The sequence below is a fragment of the Homarus americanus genome, unplaced genomic scaffold (assembly GCF_018991925.1).
Source record: "Homarus americanus isolate GMGI-L3 unplaced genomic scaffold, GMGI_Hamer_2.0 scaffold50564, whole genome shotgun sequence".
Classification (NCBI taxonomy): Eukaryota; Metazoa; Arthropoda; class Malacostraca; order Decapoda; family Nephropidae; genus Homarus; species Homarus americanus.
In genome coordinates this window covers 3,120,210-3,137,402 of record NW_024715014.1, presented here as the reverse complement: position 1 = coordinate 3,137,402, position 17,193 = coordinate 3,120,210, and the positions used below count along the sequence as shown (strand labels likewise).

Here is a 17,193-nt window from a genome sequence, read left to right as displayed (position 1 = left end):
GCTGATGACGACTTGACCTGAATTTCATAAGGATTTTGTCTGTCCTCCCCTGCACCGTGAATTACCACCACTCGAATAAGATGGCAATACCCACAAGCTAGCCAAGTCGTCTTTCTATTTATTTATGTTGTGGAGGCCAGAATAATGTTAGCTTCTAAAATAACCCTAAACAATACGAGTAGAATAACTGATAATAGCTATATAGGAACTTAACCTCGAAGGGACGAGCACAAGGTTTAGTTGCAGACAAGCATAAACAAAGTGGACTCACAACTGATTTAAGTCATTGAATATATTTCGCTACATATATTACATTAAGAGTATTGGTGATTCAAGTGTTGGTGGAGAAGACCTAATACATAAGTGGCAGAAAAAAGAAAGGGGTAAGGTCCAGAGTGAGAGTTGTGAACCCTTGGAACAATCTACCAGAGAGTGTTGTGATGGCACCGAGTGTGAGCTCATTCAAGGCCAGACTTGACCAACACTGGAACAGGTTCAGATATATCCAGGAGCCGGTGCATGCCCAGTAGTTGCCAACAGTGCGTAATAGAGACATGACCGACCACCCAAGCGTCTAAGGAGCCGATCAGTGGCGACGAGGATAAAAGTAAAAAGTAAAAGAGTCATACCATCTGCTGGTCACTTGCCAAAGATGCTCTGGTCGGCTGAACTCACCCCACACTTTTTCCTACTTTATATATCACTTCCTTATTTCTTCTTCCTTGTTCTTCCCATTATATTATGATATTTTATAATTCTCTTTTATCATTTCATCCATAGATACAGAATATTATTGTAGATAATTATAACATATTCTTCTTTCCTGCAGTCAGTCAATTACATCCTGGCTGGTAAACGCTCTCTAGCCACACTATACGGAAGACAAAAGGCGATCGCACTTTTACTTTTTACACACGATTCATGTCACAGATACATTAACTATGCCTTCAGCGTCTTGTAGTTATTACCTGAGAAGATTGTGTGTGTGTGTGTGTGTGTGTGTGTGTGCGAGGCTTGGCTTAGCTGTAAACAATAGTGTGTGTGTGTTGTTTACTGAGGAATTCTGTAACAAGAGGCTATTATGAGCTATTAGTGTCTCTCTCTCTCTCTCTCTCTCTCTCTCTCTCTGTTCTTCATTTTTTCTTTATTTTCGAGTCGGTTTTTCTCTTTGCCTATTTATCTATTTATTTTTATTAGTCTAATTTGTTTATCTATCTGAGAGAGAGAGAGAGAGAGAGAGCCAACAATATGAATCTCCACACTCACCGCCACAAGACGCCCATCACGGCACCACTAGACTGTCATGCCGTAATAATGGGAAACAATATCGTTAACAGTCTTCAGTCAACTCTTATATGTGTTGAAATATTATTAATGTTCTTTTTTAGGGTTATTGTTCTCCCCCGTTACCTCCATTACTTTATTTGTCTGCCTCTGTGTGTGTGTGTGTGTGTGTGTCTGCAATATTATTTTTTATGATAGTTAAGTCAGACTAACGTTCGGTGATTATTTACTTTGTATTGTGAGAAGAAAGAGGAAAAATAAAAAAATATATACGTTCTGATTCATCATAATATATCAAGAAAAAGGCTGTATGACCTTGTACTCTTCCTAATGGGTTTGTGAACTGAGGTGGAAAGAAAAATGTGAGAGTATCCCCCCCACCCCCCTCCCCAGGCCTCGCTCTCTCTTCTACTGTTTCTGTGACGAACAAAGAAAACGTAACATTCCTCCAGCTCTTGTGTATTTTAATCAATTTATATATTTACTCTTTTATATATGAATTCAAGAACTGCATAAATTAAAATTACGTAGATTTTCTAAGTGAGGAAAAGTAACCTAAGTTCGTTGTTCTTGGTTATATTAAAAGAATTGTTAGAGAAATAGTGATTTGTTGGTCATCCTGGAAAGAAATTAATCTCTGCGGTAAAGGAGGTTTATATTCGGTAAACGTTTGTCTGTGTGTCTATCATGTATGTGAATGTGTGAAATTGTATGTGTGTATGTTTGTATGTGCGTATGTGGATGCTTATGTCTGTGTCTGTTCTGTTCCTAGGCCACCTACCAGTCTGCCTGTCCATTCCTGTCTAACTCCTCTCTTTTTCATTCTGTCTGTCGTCTCGTCTGCCTGTATGTTCAGTTCATAGCCCGCTTCCATGTCTACTTGCCTGTCTGTTTATCTGTCTTTCTGTCTGCCTGTCTGCTTGCCTGTCTGTTTATCTGTCTTTCTGTCTGCTTGCCTGTCTGCTTGTCTGTCTTTCTGTCTGCCTGTCTGCTTGCCTGTCCCTCTCTCTTGCCTGTGTGGCTGGCCGTGTGGTCACCAAAATACAGCGAATTACTACGGACCCACAACACTCTCTCCCTCTCTCTCATCCGGAAGTCGAGCGGAAGTGAGTGGCCAGCGGTTAGGTCTGGTCACGCCTCAAACTGAAGGAAGTCTGAGAAAGTTGAAAGAAATTGAAAGAAGTTTGAGAAAGTTAATGATGGAATTGATTGAAGTTTAGTAGACTGGTGGGAAGTGATGTAAACAAATAAATGTAAATGAAGACAATAATTTATCGGGATAACTAAAGAAAAAAATCACACGGATGATAATTTTTTTCTCCAAGTGATCAAAATAAATTGGTGCTGTATTAGTTTATTTTAATTTATATAGTTCGGGCTCAATGTAGGTAATATAACACACACACACACACACACACACACACACACACACACACACACACCCTCTCTTTCTCTCACAAGAACGATAACAAGACGCATGATATTACCTGTCTACCATCTGCCTCTCGTCCAGGTAACTCCCCCACCTTGTACTCTTCAATATTAACCTGTCACACCTTCCTCCCTCCATCAGGTCCTATAGCAATTAACCTGCCATACCCTGTACCACTTCGACAGTGTTACGCCGTCTCTTAATTTACTTAAATATCCAGGTTGTAGGCGTAACCAAACAAAAAAAGTGAAGTAAATTAAAAGGAAATAAAAATAAATAAAGTAAACCTTTAAGATTTTAGTTAATTAAATATTAACGCAATAAAGAGCCTCGTAGGCTGTCACAACAAATTGATTCACCATCGAAACTTTTAAGACACAAATGATACTAAACATCGAAACATCAAAAGAATAAAAATAAAGCATTAGATTACGTTAACACTGCATAAACATATAAAAACTAACACTGAAATTAACTAACGTGAAACAACACTGAATTACTTAAATGTAACGAAGCAAATACTGATGGACATAAATAAGACATAAATAGGTACTCACATAGATATACCACATTGGTGGCGACAGGAACAACACTGATAAATTAAGTATAAGTCACAGGCGACGAGTGTCACTCAAAGGATGCGAACTGTGTGACAAGAAGACTGAACTAACTCCGTCAGTTGGTGGGTCCTCTATATAAGGTCGGTTCCCGCCACGCGACCCGCCGGTGGGTCGTTTAACGATGCAGATGGTCGTTAGAGAACAAAGAATGCTGGTTACAATACAAAATGGGTTTGAACAAATAATAACAGTTAAAACCTTAACAGCACAGGGTTAAGGTGACTAGATTATATAATAGTAAATACAACACATCATTACAGGAATAATATGGAACATGGAAGCATGTTATATAACAAAAAAATAGAAAAATACGACACGGTAGTAACAACAGGTACTATAATAATTAACCTGCCTCACCTTTTACCCCTCCCTAATTAACCATCCGCCCCTCTTTCAGTTAAAACACTCCTTACCTTGTACTACCTCTAAGACCGTCCTCACTCCTCCAGGTACCTTCAGGACTATGAGCAGGTGTCAGCAGAGGGACCCGCTACTGATGAAGTGATGATGGAGAGGTTGGCAGGTAACCCAGTCCACGCCTTCCACCTGATGAAGAGGATTACTGTCGATTGGAGGCACATTGAGGACCAAGCTAAGGTGGATCATTGGAGAGGTGAGAGAAGGCAGGTGGGGTGAGGGAGGGAGGGATGAGAGAAACAGAGAGAGAGACAGAGAACGTGAGAGAGAGAGAGAGAGAGAGAGTAATTACGACCATTACAAATCTAATCATAACATGTCTTACTACTCTACCTACCTCATTCTCATAGTTATTATCCTTTTCTTCAATAATATCTAGTTTACGTTCCTCTATACACGTTCCCAGGTCACGTTCATCACCAGGTCCTTTTTTTTTCCCCACTCATTCTAGGCGTGGAGGAGGCCATGAGAAACGTGGGCGTGGGCGTGAAGCTACCACGGGAGGAGGACCTACACGGGGCAGCCCAGGCCCTAATAAGACTCCACGATGTATATAACCTGAACATGACCCAGCTAGTGAGGGGGAATGTGTGGGGGGTGGAGAGTACTGCAGGTGAGAGAGGGGGGAGAGGGGTAGGGTGAGGGAAGAGGAGGAGAGGGGTTGGGGGAAAGGGGGAGTAGGGGGGTGGTAGGGGAGAGGGGGAAGGGTGGTAGAAGAGAGGGGAGAGGAGAAGGAGGGTGGTGTGGGACGAAGGGAGATTGAAAGGGTTGGGGAGAGGGGGGTGGTGAGGGAGAAAGGGAATGTGAGGGGTGAAAGAGAGTGAAAAAGATTAAGGGGGAGAGAACAAAAAAGAGAAAGAGGAGAGTGAGAGAGAAGAATGCCTACTTAAACCCATCCCCACCCACTCCAAACCATCCCAACCCATTCCCATCACACCCCATCCTACTCCAACCCATCCCAACCCATCCCCACCATAACCCATCCTCCTCCAACCCATCCCCAAGCTACGCCAATCTTTTACATTCCCCCATTAATGCCCAATTTGTCTCCCCGTGAACAGAGATGACGTCCCAGGATTGCCTCTTCATGGGGAAACACTCGTTCAACTTGGGCCTGTACCCTCGAGCCATCCAGTGGTTTGAGGAGGCCTACACTCTGGCCGGTGAGGAGAGTAACACGACAGTAACTCAGGAACAAGTGAATATGTTCCTTAACACCGCTATCAAGGCTGTGAGTATTGGGAGTGGTGAGAGAGGGAGAGAGAGTGAGATAAGGGAGAGAGAGAAAGGGAGAGGGAGTGAAAGAGATGATAGAGAGGGGAGAGACAGAGAGAGAGAGAGAGTGTGTGTGTGTGTGTGTGTGTGGTGACAGTGAAAACAGGAGAGATTAATCCCCCTAAACTATCTGCTTCTCAGTCAAACATGAATCACCCCCAACTTTCATCTCTAAATAATTATTCATCCCACTTGTTTCCTCTCCATTCCTCCCCCCATCCTCATTTTCCATTAAATCTTTAATTTCTCCACAGTATGATGAGAACATAGCCAGTCAGGTCGACAATGAGGAAGAGGAAGTACACAAGGAAGACTTCAGCGCTTCCTTACGAGATGATCACAACAAGAAGAAAAACGAAAAGGTGCCAAAATATCGCCTTGGGGTAGACTTGACGCCACCAGAAGATGCAGCCAATTTCCAAGCTCTGTGTCGTGGGGAGCAGCTATTGGTGGGTCATATTCACGTCAAGGTCAAAGACGGTCAGGATTTGTATACTTCTAGTGCTGTTTATATCATTTCATTAACTCAGAGGGGAAATAATCTACACTACCTCTGTGCTAATTTTGTATTTAGATAATTAACCTATAATTATCATGTCAGGTCAAAAATTAACATAATTTATATTTCATCATTGTAGCTGTTGTATTTTACTGTCAATGTGTATTTTTGTTTACATATATTTACTATTGTCTTTGTCTATGAGTTGAATATGTTGTAAATCCATACCTTTATTTACTGAGGGATTGATTACAACTACTTTACCTGTGTGTTTATGTGTCCTTGTTTCTCCTATTTTGTTTATGTATGGTAATTATCTCTCAGGTAAAGAGTATATTTATTAAGTATCTCTCTCACTGATACACTTTTACCCCCTTAGAGAGACCAATAACACACCTCCATCCCCATAAAACGACCCCTAACATCTCATCTCTCACCCCCATAGAATGAGTCGTATCAGGCCACCTTATCCTGCTTCTATGACTCCCGAGATGACCATTACCTGAAGCTGATGCCCGTCAAGGTAGAGAGACATCACTGGCACCCGGAGCTCCTGACCTTCCACGACGTGCTTACGGACAACGAGATCGCCCTCATCAAGCTGCTAGCCCAACCCGTGGTGAGGAAGAGGAGGAGGAGAGGGAGGTAGAAGAAGGATGGGATGGGGGGGGGGCGAGGAGGGGATAATGGATGGAGGGGGAGATGGGGAAGATCGTAGGAGGAGGTGGGAGGAAGAAGGTGGTAGAGATAGGAGAAGAGGATGTTGGTGGGGTGAGTAAGGAGGCAGAGGAAGAAGATGTCTTAGGAAGAGAGATGAAAGAAGAAGGAAGAGGAAGAAGTGGAGGAGGAGACAGAGATTAATAGTTCATTATCAATATGTCATAAATTATGTTTCTGAGTTACCATCTTTATCAAAACATGTTAACAAATTAATAGATTCGTTTAATATTCTATTGCGTAATTTCCCCCTACAGTTGGCCAGAGCGATGGTACAGGGAGCCCAAGGTAAAGGAAACACCATCAGCAATACGCGCACCTCCAAGGTATATATAGTAAATTTTAAATGAGTTACTCCTTTATAATTTAGAAAAGTTGCGTTTTTCTTTAGTATTTTATTGTACGTTTTCTTTTAATTTATGCGAGTACTACAGTAGTTAATAGGGAAAGTGAGCTGTGATAAAGTGGTCCAATGATCCAGAGATACTTCCTTAATCTCTAAATAAAATATGACACAGCGTAATAATACCTTTCACCCAACAACCTCGATGTGTATAACAAAGTAGTACTGTATCCCCATCAGGTTGGTTGGCTGGACGACTCGGTACACCCCCTCGTGGCTAAAATTGGTGACCGCATCCAGCGTATCTCCAAGCTCTCTACTAATATGGCCTCTGAAGACGCTGAGCTCCTGCAGGTGGCTAACTACGGCATTGGTGGCCACTACAATCCTCACCATGACTACCTGCTGGTGGACAAGACGGAGAAGGAGGTAAATACAGTGAGAGAGAAAGGAAGAGAGGTCGGAGATAATGGGTGATGTGTATTGAAAGATATCGTAGTTTAAACTGAATTATAAACTCCATGACATCTCTCCACAGGTGTACTAATTAACTATTGACACCTGTTTTCTCACCTGTCCACAGCTGCTACACAACATACATCCCCGGGAGCTGGTGATGGGTGACCGTATAGCCACCTTTATGTTTTATGTAAGTATATCTTTGGTATAACCTTAATGTATATACCTCAGTTAATATATACTGATACACCTTTAATAACAAGACCAATAATAAAAACATAAAAATAAACAAAGAAAAATAAGAGTGAGGCACAAACACATCTGATTATAATACCCTCCTTCCTTCCTGCCCTCCTCTCAGCTGAGTGATGTGACCAGGGGAGGTGCCACGGCTTTCCCTCGGCTTGGCACGGCTGTTTGGCCTAGCAAGGGGTCAGCAGCCTTCTGGTTTAACTTAAAGAAATCTGGACATGCCGACATAGCCACTCTTCACGGTGCATGTCCGGTGGTTCATGGCTCCAAGTGGGGTATGTATGTATGTATGTATGTATGAATGTATGCATGTATGTATGTATGTATGTATGTATGTATGTATGTATGTAGAGTATGTATGTATGTATGTATGTATGTATGTAACACTCCTCAATGTCACTTTATAAATGAAAGAGAGAGGGGTTCTCATCACTACTATCTCTCTATCTCAGTAAGCAACAAGTGGATCAGAGAGCGAGGACAATTCTTGAGGAGGAAATGTGGAATGTGCCCGGACGAATAGTGGAGGACGTCAAAAAGGCTTCCGTCCATCTACGTCTAAAAGGCTTCCGTCCATCTACGTCTAAAAGGCTTCCGTCCATCTACGTCTAAAAGGCTTCCGTCCATCTACGTCTAAAAGGCTTCCGTCCACCTACGTCTAAAAGGCTTCCGCGTCCAGCTACGACTAAAAGGCTTCCGTCCATCTACGTCTAAAAGGCTTCCGTCCACCTACGTCTAAAAGGCTTCCGTCCATATACGTCTAAAAGTATCCAATGAAATACCTACAGTCCACTGGGGTCAACTAATCCAATCAGTATGGTTAGCGTGGATTAGGGAGTATTAAGGGATTAGGTATATATATTTGAACTCTTGAAGTGATTAGATGTTTACATAAAATGATTAGAAGATTGTAATTCACGTAAGATGACAGATTAGGACGTTACCCTGTATTATTAGCCCATGACTATACACGTGAAAGTATACACAAACCCATGACTGCATACCGATGAATGTTTACCTGACCCATGACTGCATACCGATGAATGTTTACCTGACCCATGAATGAATACCTAAATGTTTACCTGACCCATTAATGAATACTTATTAATGTGTACCTGACCCATGACTGCATACCGATGAATGTTTACCTGACCCATGACTATAATTATGCATGTATACACCCATGACTAACCCATGACAGCATACAGACTCTTTGTAAATATACCAAGTAACTCTGTATTAGGTAGATATACATCAATCTATCTTGTATGATCCTGTATGTATATTTTTCTTGCCTGTATATTAAGTATCTTTATGTATTTCAGTATTTTCAATGATTTTCTCACTTACATTAATACCATAGATACTTAAGGTGTGTGTGTGTGTGTGTGTGTGCGCGCGATGTAAGCAGCAGATGTAATATTTTAAACAGTTTCTCTGAAGTAGCAAAACTAATCACCATTGAGAAATAAGAATTACATTGGTATAATTTGGTAATAATGATAACCTGTATAATAATTCGTATAATCAGGTCTATGTAGTGTGATATAATCGACCAGTAATTGTGTGTTTCTCTATAATCTTATCACATAATTGTATATAATCAGGTGTTTATAAAACCGTATACTATAATAATTATAATTTGTCCCTTGCGAATTACTAAGATCTTTACTCAATACTTAACAATGACCCTTTTAGTTATAGATCAAGCTATAACTATCGTACCGAATATAACAAATGTATATAATCTGCTATAACCTGCGGAAAATTATCTTTATTACAATCACATTATATATCTTAACCTATTAAGTTATATCTAGTATAATCTCTTGATATACTGTAACTTAACCTATAATATCTCCGTCTATTATCACACCTGTGTATAATTTAGCTATGATAGTGATAATTATACTAAAACAATAAATACCATGACTTTGTGGTGTTGTTGTTGTGGCCCTCTGGTGGACTAAATGAAAACTAAACAAAATAACCTCTTCTCTTTTGTTTTACTTTTTGTTTGATCCGAATTAAGTTTATTTTCTTCGATTCAAGTTCTCTATATTTTCTTACTTAAATTGTAATGTACCGATGATATGTGTTCTATAATTCAGTCAGGGATCCTTGGTATAATGGTGTTGATTATTATAGGTCTTTGTATATCGTAGGTGACTGTGTGTATAATCTGGTCTCAAATTATCGGTATTAATTATAGCTATTAGGATTATGTGATCTATTGTATATCTCTATAAGTGTGTAGAATCTGGTCTCTATAACTTATAATTATTAAATAAATCTCCTTGATTTTTGTGGCACTAAATACGTATAATCTTGCTTAAGTGTCTTGGAATTATCAATCTATAATACTTAATACTATATTATGTAAAATCACCATACTTACAACCTCGTAATAATAATGCTATAATTCTCGATAATTTCTAGACTTTAAACGTGTATAATCACCTCTAAACACACGAATATAATCAGTACTAAATTACCCACAACTTCAACTACCTTATCAATATGTCCAAAAGCTTTCTATAATCTCTATCACAAATACCTCTGCTTCCTTCTTCTTTCTTCTGGTGTAAATAACGTGTTAAAAAATATTGAATGATTAAGTATCTTTTTTTTTTAAGGATAGGTTTGACAGATGTGATATTATTGATTAAAATAAAACACCTTTTTGTTTGTTTGTTTTAGTTTTAACCTACAAACGCATACATATTTACATACATATTTTGGGTTCAATAAGAATATTCGCCACATGAGGTTTAAAAGACTAATTTGGGTTTTTGTTTTTTTACCAAATTGGGATAACTTTCTGTTTTTATTGTTACGAGTTCATAGATATTAAGTCATATCTTAAAATTTGCTTTACTTTGTTTCTTATATATTCTTATTTTATGTGGTTTGTATTAATATTATTATTCATTATGTTAGACTCCATTTATGACACGTGAGGCAGCTGCTCCCCCTCTGCCGCTATCGGTCAGGAAAAGTTGTTTGTGTTAGCTAGTTACAGTTTCATTCCACCAATCAGAAGCCAGAATACCAGCTGGGACTGACTATAACCAATCATATTGCTTCTGCTGTGAGATTACCCAGAATGCCGCATGTCTGGGGATTTTTACAAGTTTTTCTCTCTGTGATATCAGGACTAACTGTTCCTCTCCGAAGCTGCTGTTGTGTCTACAGTAAGTGTATCATTGACGTGAGTACCACTAAGTGTTCGAGGGGGAAAAGATTAGCAGGTATGTGGTATTCTCTTTATTATTGCCAACGTAATTTTTGACTAGTACGTGTTAACATGATTCACCTTATATCGTGTGTAGATGTTACCTTGGTTATCACATCTCACCATTATGTTTCTTATCTAGAAATTAACCCATTTATTCATAACAAAGTGACAGACACTGTTAATCAATTCTCCATTAGTTAATTAAACAGGTTGCTCGTTAAAACATCTTTATTTTACAAATGTGGACAATAATATGTTGGGTTAAGTTAGGTTAAACAGACAATATCAACAACAAATTAGCATAAACTGATGTACAATTTTTACTCCTGTAGTTTCTTGTATACTAATTTGTACAAACTTTAAACTGATATAAAAAAATTATATAAGCAGCATCCTAATATTTTAAATATGGTTTTAACCGCAATTGATATACTGTATACGGTAATAATATTATACTGTCTGTATATATATTTTCCTGAGGTCTTTATATTCACCTGGAAACGAAATATGAAATTATATAAAACAATATCACGGTCGAATTTAATACATTAGCGTTTTGCTTACTTTTACAAACGCCTGTTAAGAAATGATTCTCCAAGTGAGCGCCAAGTGTGAATAATTTTCCAGTCCAGTCAAGACCAGTCCTAACGTATAGACCCGAGTACCCAGCGTCTCGTTACTTGTATCTCTCAGAATCCTCCTAAAATATTATGAGCGCATTCAACAACTCCACCTTCTCCATCATTACATAGAAACAATAGAAAAATTTCCCCGACATATAAGCTCATTTTAAATAACTCTTAAGTTCGTTTATCGTGCAAAATGAGTTTCAGGGTTCATAGTTTAGGTAATAACTTGTCTTCATAACACAATTGGGATGCTTTAACTATATTATTTGCATGATAACTTGGCCCATAAGCCACGCCCCTCTTCTCTACTAATAGCTGATTCATTCATACAAAATCCAAACTAAATGTGATGACAATTAATAAGCAGACTTGTTATTATCTACAAATGATGTTAAATGTTGGGATTATTAAAATGCAAATGATTTCAAGGCATTAGCACTTCAGAGAGCATGTTAGAACGTTTTAAATATTTATTACAAAAGGTCGATATAAACGCGCAGTCGGGGGAGGTAAAACGCTCAGGGGGACCACTCAGCCATTTGTAGCTATAGACGAGGGGCGGGGCTTACAGGCCAGGTTAGTGTGGACAGGGTATAATCTTAGTTACTATAAACATCTTCCTCCTCTAATAAGTCCTTTATTTTTGTTTATATTCGCTTTTCTTCCCTTTCTTCCTTAACTGACACTCCCTCACAGTTCTTCAGCCCTTAGCACGGGTCAGCGGAACTTGGCTAGGAGGGCCGTCAAGTCACCCAGATCCGCCTCGGCTTGTAAGGCCAGCTGGTACTCGTCTTGCAGGGGTGACTCACGTAACAGGATGGTGCTCGCCTCCTGCAAGCACTCCACGCACTCCTGTGGGGACGAGGGGGTGTAAAAAGGAGGATGGATAGATAGATTGATAGATATATAAATAGACAGATGGATAGATAGATCGATAGATGGATAGATAGACAGATAGACGGATAGACAAATATATATTGATTTTTTTTTTGCAGGATTAGCTCACCCTGGCACAGGTCAATGACCCACATCAGGGCCTGGGGGGCGAAAACATTATAATAATAATAATAATAATAATAATAATAATAATAATAATAATAATAATAATAATAATAATAATAATAATAATAATAATAAATATAAAATTTAAAAAATCAATAGTGAGAAACAATATATATATGTTGTGTTGTCAAAATAAGAGAAACAATTGAGACCCTGCAATTGTGTGTAAATGAGGCAGAAAGTCAGATCAGCAACCTGTGACCTGGTCACAATTTATGCGATGCCATATGGCAGCAGGGTCAACCATCAGACAACACATTATGCTTCCAATATCTTCCCAGGCGGTAATACCTCCCTGTTTGATAGCTGCCTACTACCTACAAAATTATTATAAATAGGTAAACACAAACATTAAAACTATATAAACAACCATTAGACATATGGGTCAATAGATTTAAATATAGTTAAATAAATAACTAGATATTAATACTATAATTTCTTCGACAACCATAAGACAACTAACAACAACAGCCAACAACTTGCCTTTCGTTCACACACTGTAAGGACGAGCACCTACCTGAAGAAGTGCCTTAGCCTGTGGGGAGGACTTCAGTTTCTTAGGCAGTCGGCGGTACTTTTCTCTACAGGCTGCCTGGAGCTCGTATTTCAGTAGTCCTCGCAGCCTCGTCTCTCCTGGAGCAGTAAACACCCTTCAGTCAACAAGGTACACTAGTTCAGTACCTACAGGGTGTCCCGAAAGTTATTTCGTTTACCTATATAATGCTGAGACATGGATATGTGGAGTAAATTTTGGGAGCACCCTGTATAGCACCAGAGTATTATTTTTTGGACACCCTGTATAGCACCAGTGTTAAATAAGGGTTAAAGGAACAGATTTAAGAGGGAAAGATCAGCCTTGACTCACCCGGGCTAAATATATCAGCAAGGGCGAGGACCTCACGAGAGAGAGACCCCTTCCTCTCTAACTGGTCCTTAGAGAGCTCCTGAAGGTCGCCCTGGTGATGCTCCCCACCGCCCCGACCATACATCTGCGCCATGGCCAGCTTCACGTCGCTCCTGTAGTAGTGGTTCTCACTTAATTTCGAGCACGTCGCCTTCAGGAATGACTCGGAGGCAGCGAGAGAACCTTCCTTAAGACTGACGAGTTTCTCTCCCGTCTGCTTCAAGAACTCCTCTACTCGCTCTACGTCGAGACTTGCTGAGCAGGAGTTACAGAGCCAGACCTCAGGTGTGAGGGGCGAGGGTGAGGGCAGCACCAGCCCTGAGGGACACTGGCCGCAACGGAGGCTGCTCAGGTGTGTACCCAGTTCAGTTGGGTCTTGACACCTGCCGCAGGTACACTTGAAATATTTACTCGTCTTCAGGTGCAACTGTCTGTTCGCCGTCCCCCACATCGGGTCGGTGTACGAGGTAGAGATGTGGCTGCCCTTCGGGATTTTCACCGCCGCCCTCACGATGATGTTCAGCTGGGAGTCGAAGGTCCTTGTAGTGTTGGGGATACAGGCGTGCTCCAGGAGACACGCCTTGCCGTAAACACCAATAGCATTTGGTCCTGGAATTTCAAAGCCGTTCACCTCGATGATGCCACACACTGTCTGTATCTCCTCTGGTGTGTATGACGTCACCTTCAGGTACTGCTTCGAGAAGTCGACGACGTTAGCTTGGATGACTTCATACACGTCGGTGTTGACTCGCTCCTGCAGGTGGGATTCCATCTGGGTGAGTGTTGACCACTTGGCGGGGTCCTGCTCCTTCAGCCAGAGGCAGCGGAGAGGCGTAATACACTCGTACATCTGATTCACCTGCATGAATTTCTGCACCTGAACCTTAACTGGCCTGACAAGGGTACACAATGAAGACGTCTCATTAGAACTGTTGTAGCTCAGAACGAACATATAAACACTCACTTGTAATACAACATAAAAACTTATCTAATCTAACCGACCAACTCAAGAAGGGACAAGACTCAAAACGGGAGTTAAAGCACCACTGACCTATTCCTCGACAGCTGACACTCGGGATAGTGGAGGACGACCTTCTGGCACTCAGGACCACACAAGGGCCAGCCACAGAGAGTGCAAGAGTAAGAGCCATTGACGGGCGTGAAGCAACCTAAACACACTGGCACTGTCACCTATATGAGGCCAAGAAGGTGGATTAGTGGAGGTCCATGGTCGCCAACCCTCAGACTCGTGAGTATGTGATTTTTTTTTATTTTCTGATATATATATATATATATATATATATATATATATATATATATATATATATATATATATATATATATATATATATATATATATATATATATATAGGCCTATATATATATATATACTGTATATGCAAGTAAATCACTGTATTTTTTTTTAACATTAATATAATCACCACCCTACACGGCAAGTTCAAGAACAATAATAACTACGAATAATATAAATAATTGGTGTAGTAACTGAACGAGTAATATTGGATAAACACACTTGTAACTACGGTATATATAAGAAAATGGGTAATTGGTTTAAGAGCGTCATCACCATAGAAAACGGTAACGTAAGGAGGAGGGACTTACCTGACGCGGACCTAAGACTAGCGGGGAGTCCTTGAGAATCAATTCCCCAGGTAGGATGTCTCGGGACGCCTCCAGGTACCGTCCTAGTTCCTCTGACTGGCACACCCTAGGCAGGTGGAGGAGAAACAGAGACCATATTAGGAGTGTCTAGGATATTATGGATAACCTATTTTCAACAAACACTTTAAGGTTATCTTTATCAGGATATCGCGTTATGACCAAATACCTCCAGGATATAAAGAAAATATCCACCAATTACCAAAATCTCCAAGCTATTATGAAATATCTACATTGTTGCGAGAAATATCCAAGTTATGACGAAATACTTCCAGCGATAACCAAATAAAACCAAGTATGTTAGTTGCACCACGTTGGGTCTGGTTATTGGGTGACCTCCTGCACCACCAGACGCTACTGGCAACAAGTATCACATGGCTTTGTCAGTTGTCCCTGGTCAAATTGGCTGAATATCCATTATTATTAAGAGGCGGTAATGAGAAAAACAGAGCTCAGCCAGAAGTGTGTCACCTGTAAGGACTACACAGCGAGCGGTGGGTCTTCCAGTGCTGTCTCTGGTGGTCTTTGCTGCAGTATGCTGTGAGGTGGCACTTGGCACAGCGCTGGCTGGCCGGGCTCCCACACACAGCACAAGACGGAGCCGTCATCCTGCTGGGGGAAAAAATGGGAATCTAACACAAACGTAAACATTGATGCGGGTTCTCCTCTCAACCGCAGTAAACATTGACGCGGGTTCTCCTCTCAACCGCAGTAAACATTGACGTGGGTTTTATCTCCATGCCACAGCAATAACAACATTGTCGTGTTTCATTTCTGCCACAGCAACACAACACGACACTGATGTAATCTTCCACCTACCTATACCACAGCAACAAAAAAATTAACATACCAGGCTTACTCTTGCCACAACACAAACACTAACTTCCTGTTACCGCACCAACACAAGTTCTTTTAAATTACTGATATAGGTCCAGCGTCGCTTCCGGGTCCACCAACATTATATATACCGTACAGTACTGATTGGTGGAGCTCACGAATTTCAGATTAACTTTATACTGTTGACATCAGCTTGAATGTTTATTGTTCCTATGGTAATTGATTGCACAAACAGGACGAAGGCAGCTTTAGAAATCACATCCATAACAAACAGCAACATTCAGTTAAGGCGACACACTGACTGAGGAATATTGCTAAGGCGAATTATTCTTACCTAACCTGAACCTATCATTACCCAGCCTAACCTGACCTGACCTGACCTAATCTGACCTGACCTAACATTACCCAGTCTGACCTAAGCTAATCCAACCTAACCAAATCTAACATTACTTAATCTAACTCGAATCAAGTATTACTCTCATCTACCCCAACAGGTTAGTGACAGGTTAATATTGGGGCTAACTTTATATTCTTTCAGGGTTACGTAATCGAGATACAGTATTTATCTATTTCTCTCTCACGACGTGTGTCTATCAGTAGTGTAGAATAATGCTGAGAGCCACTGGAGTAATAACTAACCTGTGTGTGTGTGTCAGTTCTCGTGGTCAGCAACACAAGATGGCTGGCCGGGCGCCTCTCACACACCCTCCCTGACGTGCGCCAAAATAGAACTGGCAAGGCGCGTGTGTGTTGGTCGCTTCTCTTCTCTTTCTTTAACTAGTTAACTATGTAAATGTTAACATAGTGAGAATAACTAGATATTTTACCTTTATTCATTTTCCAAAGCCTTTAGCCGTTGCATGAAAATAATAAACTCGTATTTGACATTCACTTAATAATCCAACCCGGACTTCTACCGAAAAAAGAAGATAAAATTCGACCTATCATAGTACAGTAATTCATATATGAATTATCTGTTATTATTAATATAATAATTTATTGGTTGTGTCTTTGTAAAATTGTTGTTGGTAGTGCTTTTGCAAGTACTGTAGATGGCATAGCCTATTTATGGCTATTGTACAGTATGGTGGTAAGGAACAAAGTAATATTTCTCCAGTGTGTATTATTTTCTTTATATACTGAATATCCAATTAAAAAAGAAAACGTCTACACGAAAACTTCTAAAACTTAGCATTTGGGGGCAAATGTAATGGTTGTTTATAGGAAGGCTCCTTAATGCTTAGTGCAGTTTCTTTTTCTTGGCGAAAGGAATTACTTTGTCAAGATTTTTATATGGTACACAAACCCTGGTAAGTATATTAATTAAAATAACTTATATGACACAAGATTTATAAAAATAATGCCGATTTAGAAAACATTTTTTTTTTAATTAAATACTGCCCGAGTTCCTTCCAACCAACAACAACATCGACCCCTGCAAAAGTCTTATTTAAAACACTGCCACCACCAGGATTACCTAGCACCTAAAATAAATACTAAAATCAAAGTTAGCATTATGATATTGGGAAATAAACGACTTAGAGG

The 17,193-nt window shown here is 40.1% G+C and overlaps 2 protein-coding genes across 4 annotated transcripts in view; one reads left to right on the top strand and one right to left on the bottom strand.

The window, feature by feature from the left end:
* Positions 1 to 8,874, top strand: part of LOC121853154 (prolyl 4-hydroxylase subunit alpha-2-like) — a 49,175-nt gene extending 40,301 nt beyond the window's left edge. The window contains exons 3-12 of the mRNA XM_042347111.1: positions 3,786 to 3,949; positions 4,205 to 4,366; positions 4,815 to 4,984; positions 5,283 to 5,477; positions 5,973 to 6,146; positions 6,502 to 6,570; positions 6,828 to 7,016; positions 7,171 to 7,236; positions 7,408 to 7,573; positions 7,751 to 8,874. Coding sequence (XP_042203045.1) covers positions 3,786 to 3,949; positions 4,205 to 4,366; positions 4,815 to 4,984; positions 5,283 to 5,477; positions 5,973 to 6,146; positions 6,502 to 6,570; positions 6,828 to 7,016; positions 7,171 to 7,236; positions 7,408 to 7,573; positions 7,751 to 7,821 — 1,426 coding nt within the window. The 3' untranslated portion in view covers positions 7,822 to 8,874. The remainder of the gene's footprint in view (positions 1 to 3,785; positions 3,950 to 4,204; positions 4,367 to 4,814; positions 4,985 to 5,282; positions 5,478 to 5,972; positions 6,147 to 6,501; positions 6,571 to 6,827; positions 7,017 to 7,170; positions 7,237 to 7,407; positions 7,574 to 7,750) is intronic.
* A 1,875-nt stretch (positions 8,875 to 10,749) lies between these two features.
* Positions 10,750 to 16,394, bottom strand: LOC121853135 (SET domain-containing protein SmydA-8-like). Of its 3 annotated transcripts, none has more exons than XM_042347080.1 (7): positions 16,288 to 16,394; positions 15,283 to 15,423; positions 14,755 to 14,860; positions 14,183 to 14,322; positions 13,093 to 14,024; positions 12,745 to 12,860; positions 10,750 to 12,017 (listed from the first exon to the last, which is right to left on the bottom strand). In XM_042347080.1, exons 2-7 carry the CDS (start codon positions 15,417 to 15,419, stop codon positions 11,883 to 11,885), a joined length of 1,566 nt encoding a protein of 521 aa, XP_042203014.1. In that variant the 5' UTR covers positions 15,420 to 15,423; positions 16,288 to 16,394; the 3' UTR covers positions 10,750 to 11,882. The 3 variants fall into 3 exon arrangements, with proteins under 3 accessions (XP_042203014.1, XP_042203031.1, XP_042203022.1); XM_042347097.1 differs by having other exon boundaries at positions 15,283 to 15,420; positions 16,288 to 16,383; XM_042347088.1 differs by having other exon boundaries at positions 15,283 to 15,426; positions 16,289 to 16,381.
* Positions 16,395 to 17,193: the final 799 nt, after the last annotated feature.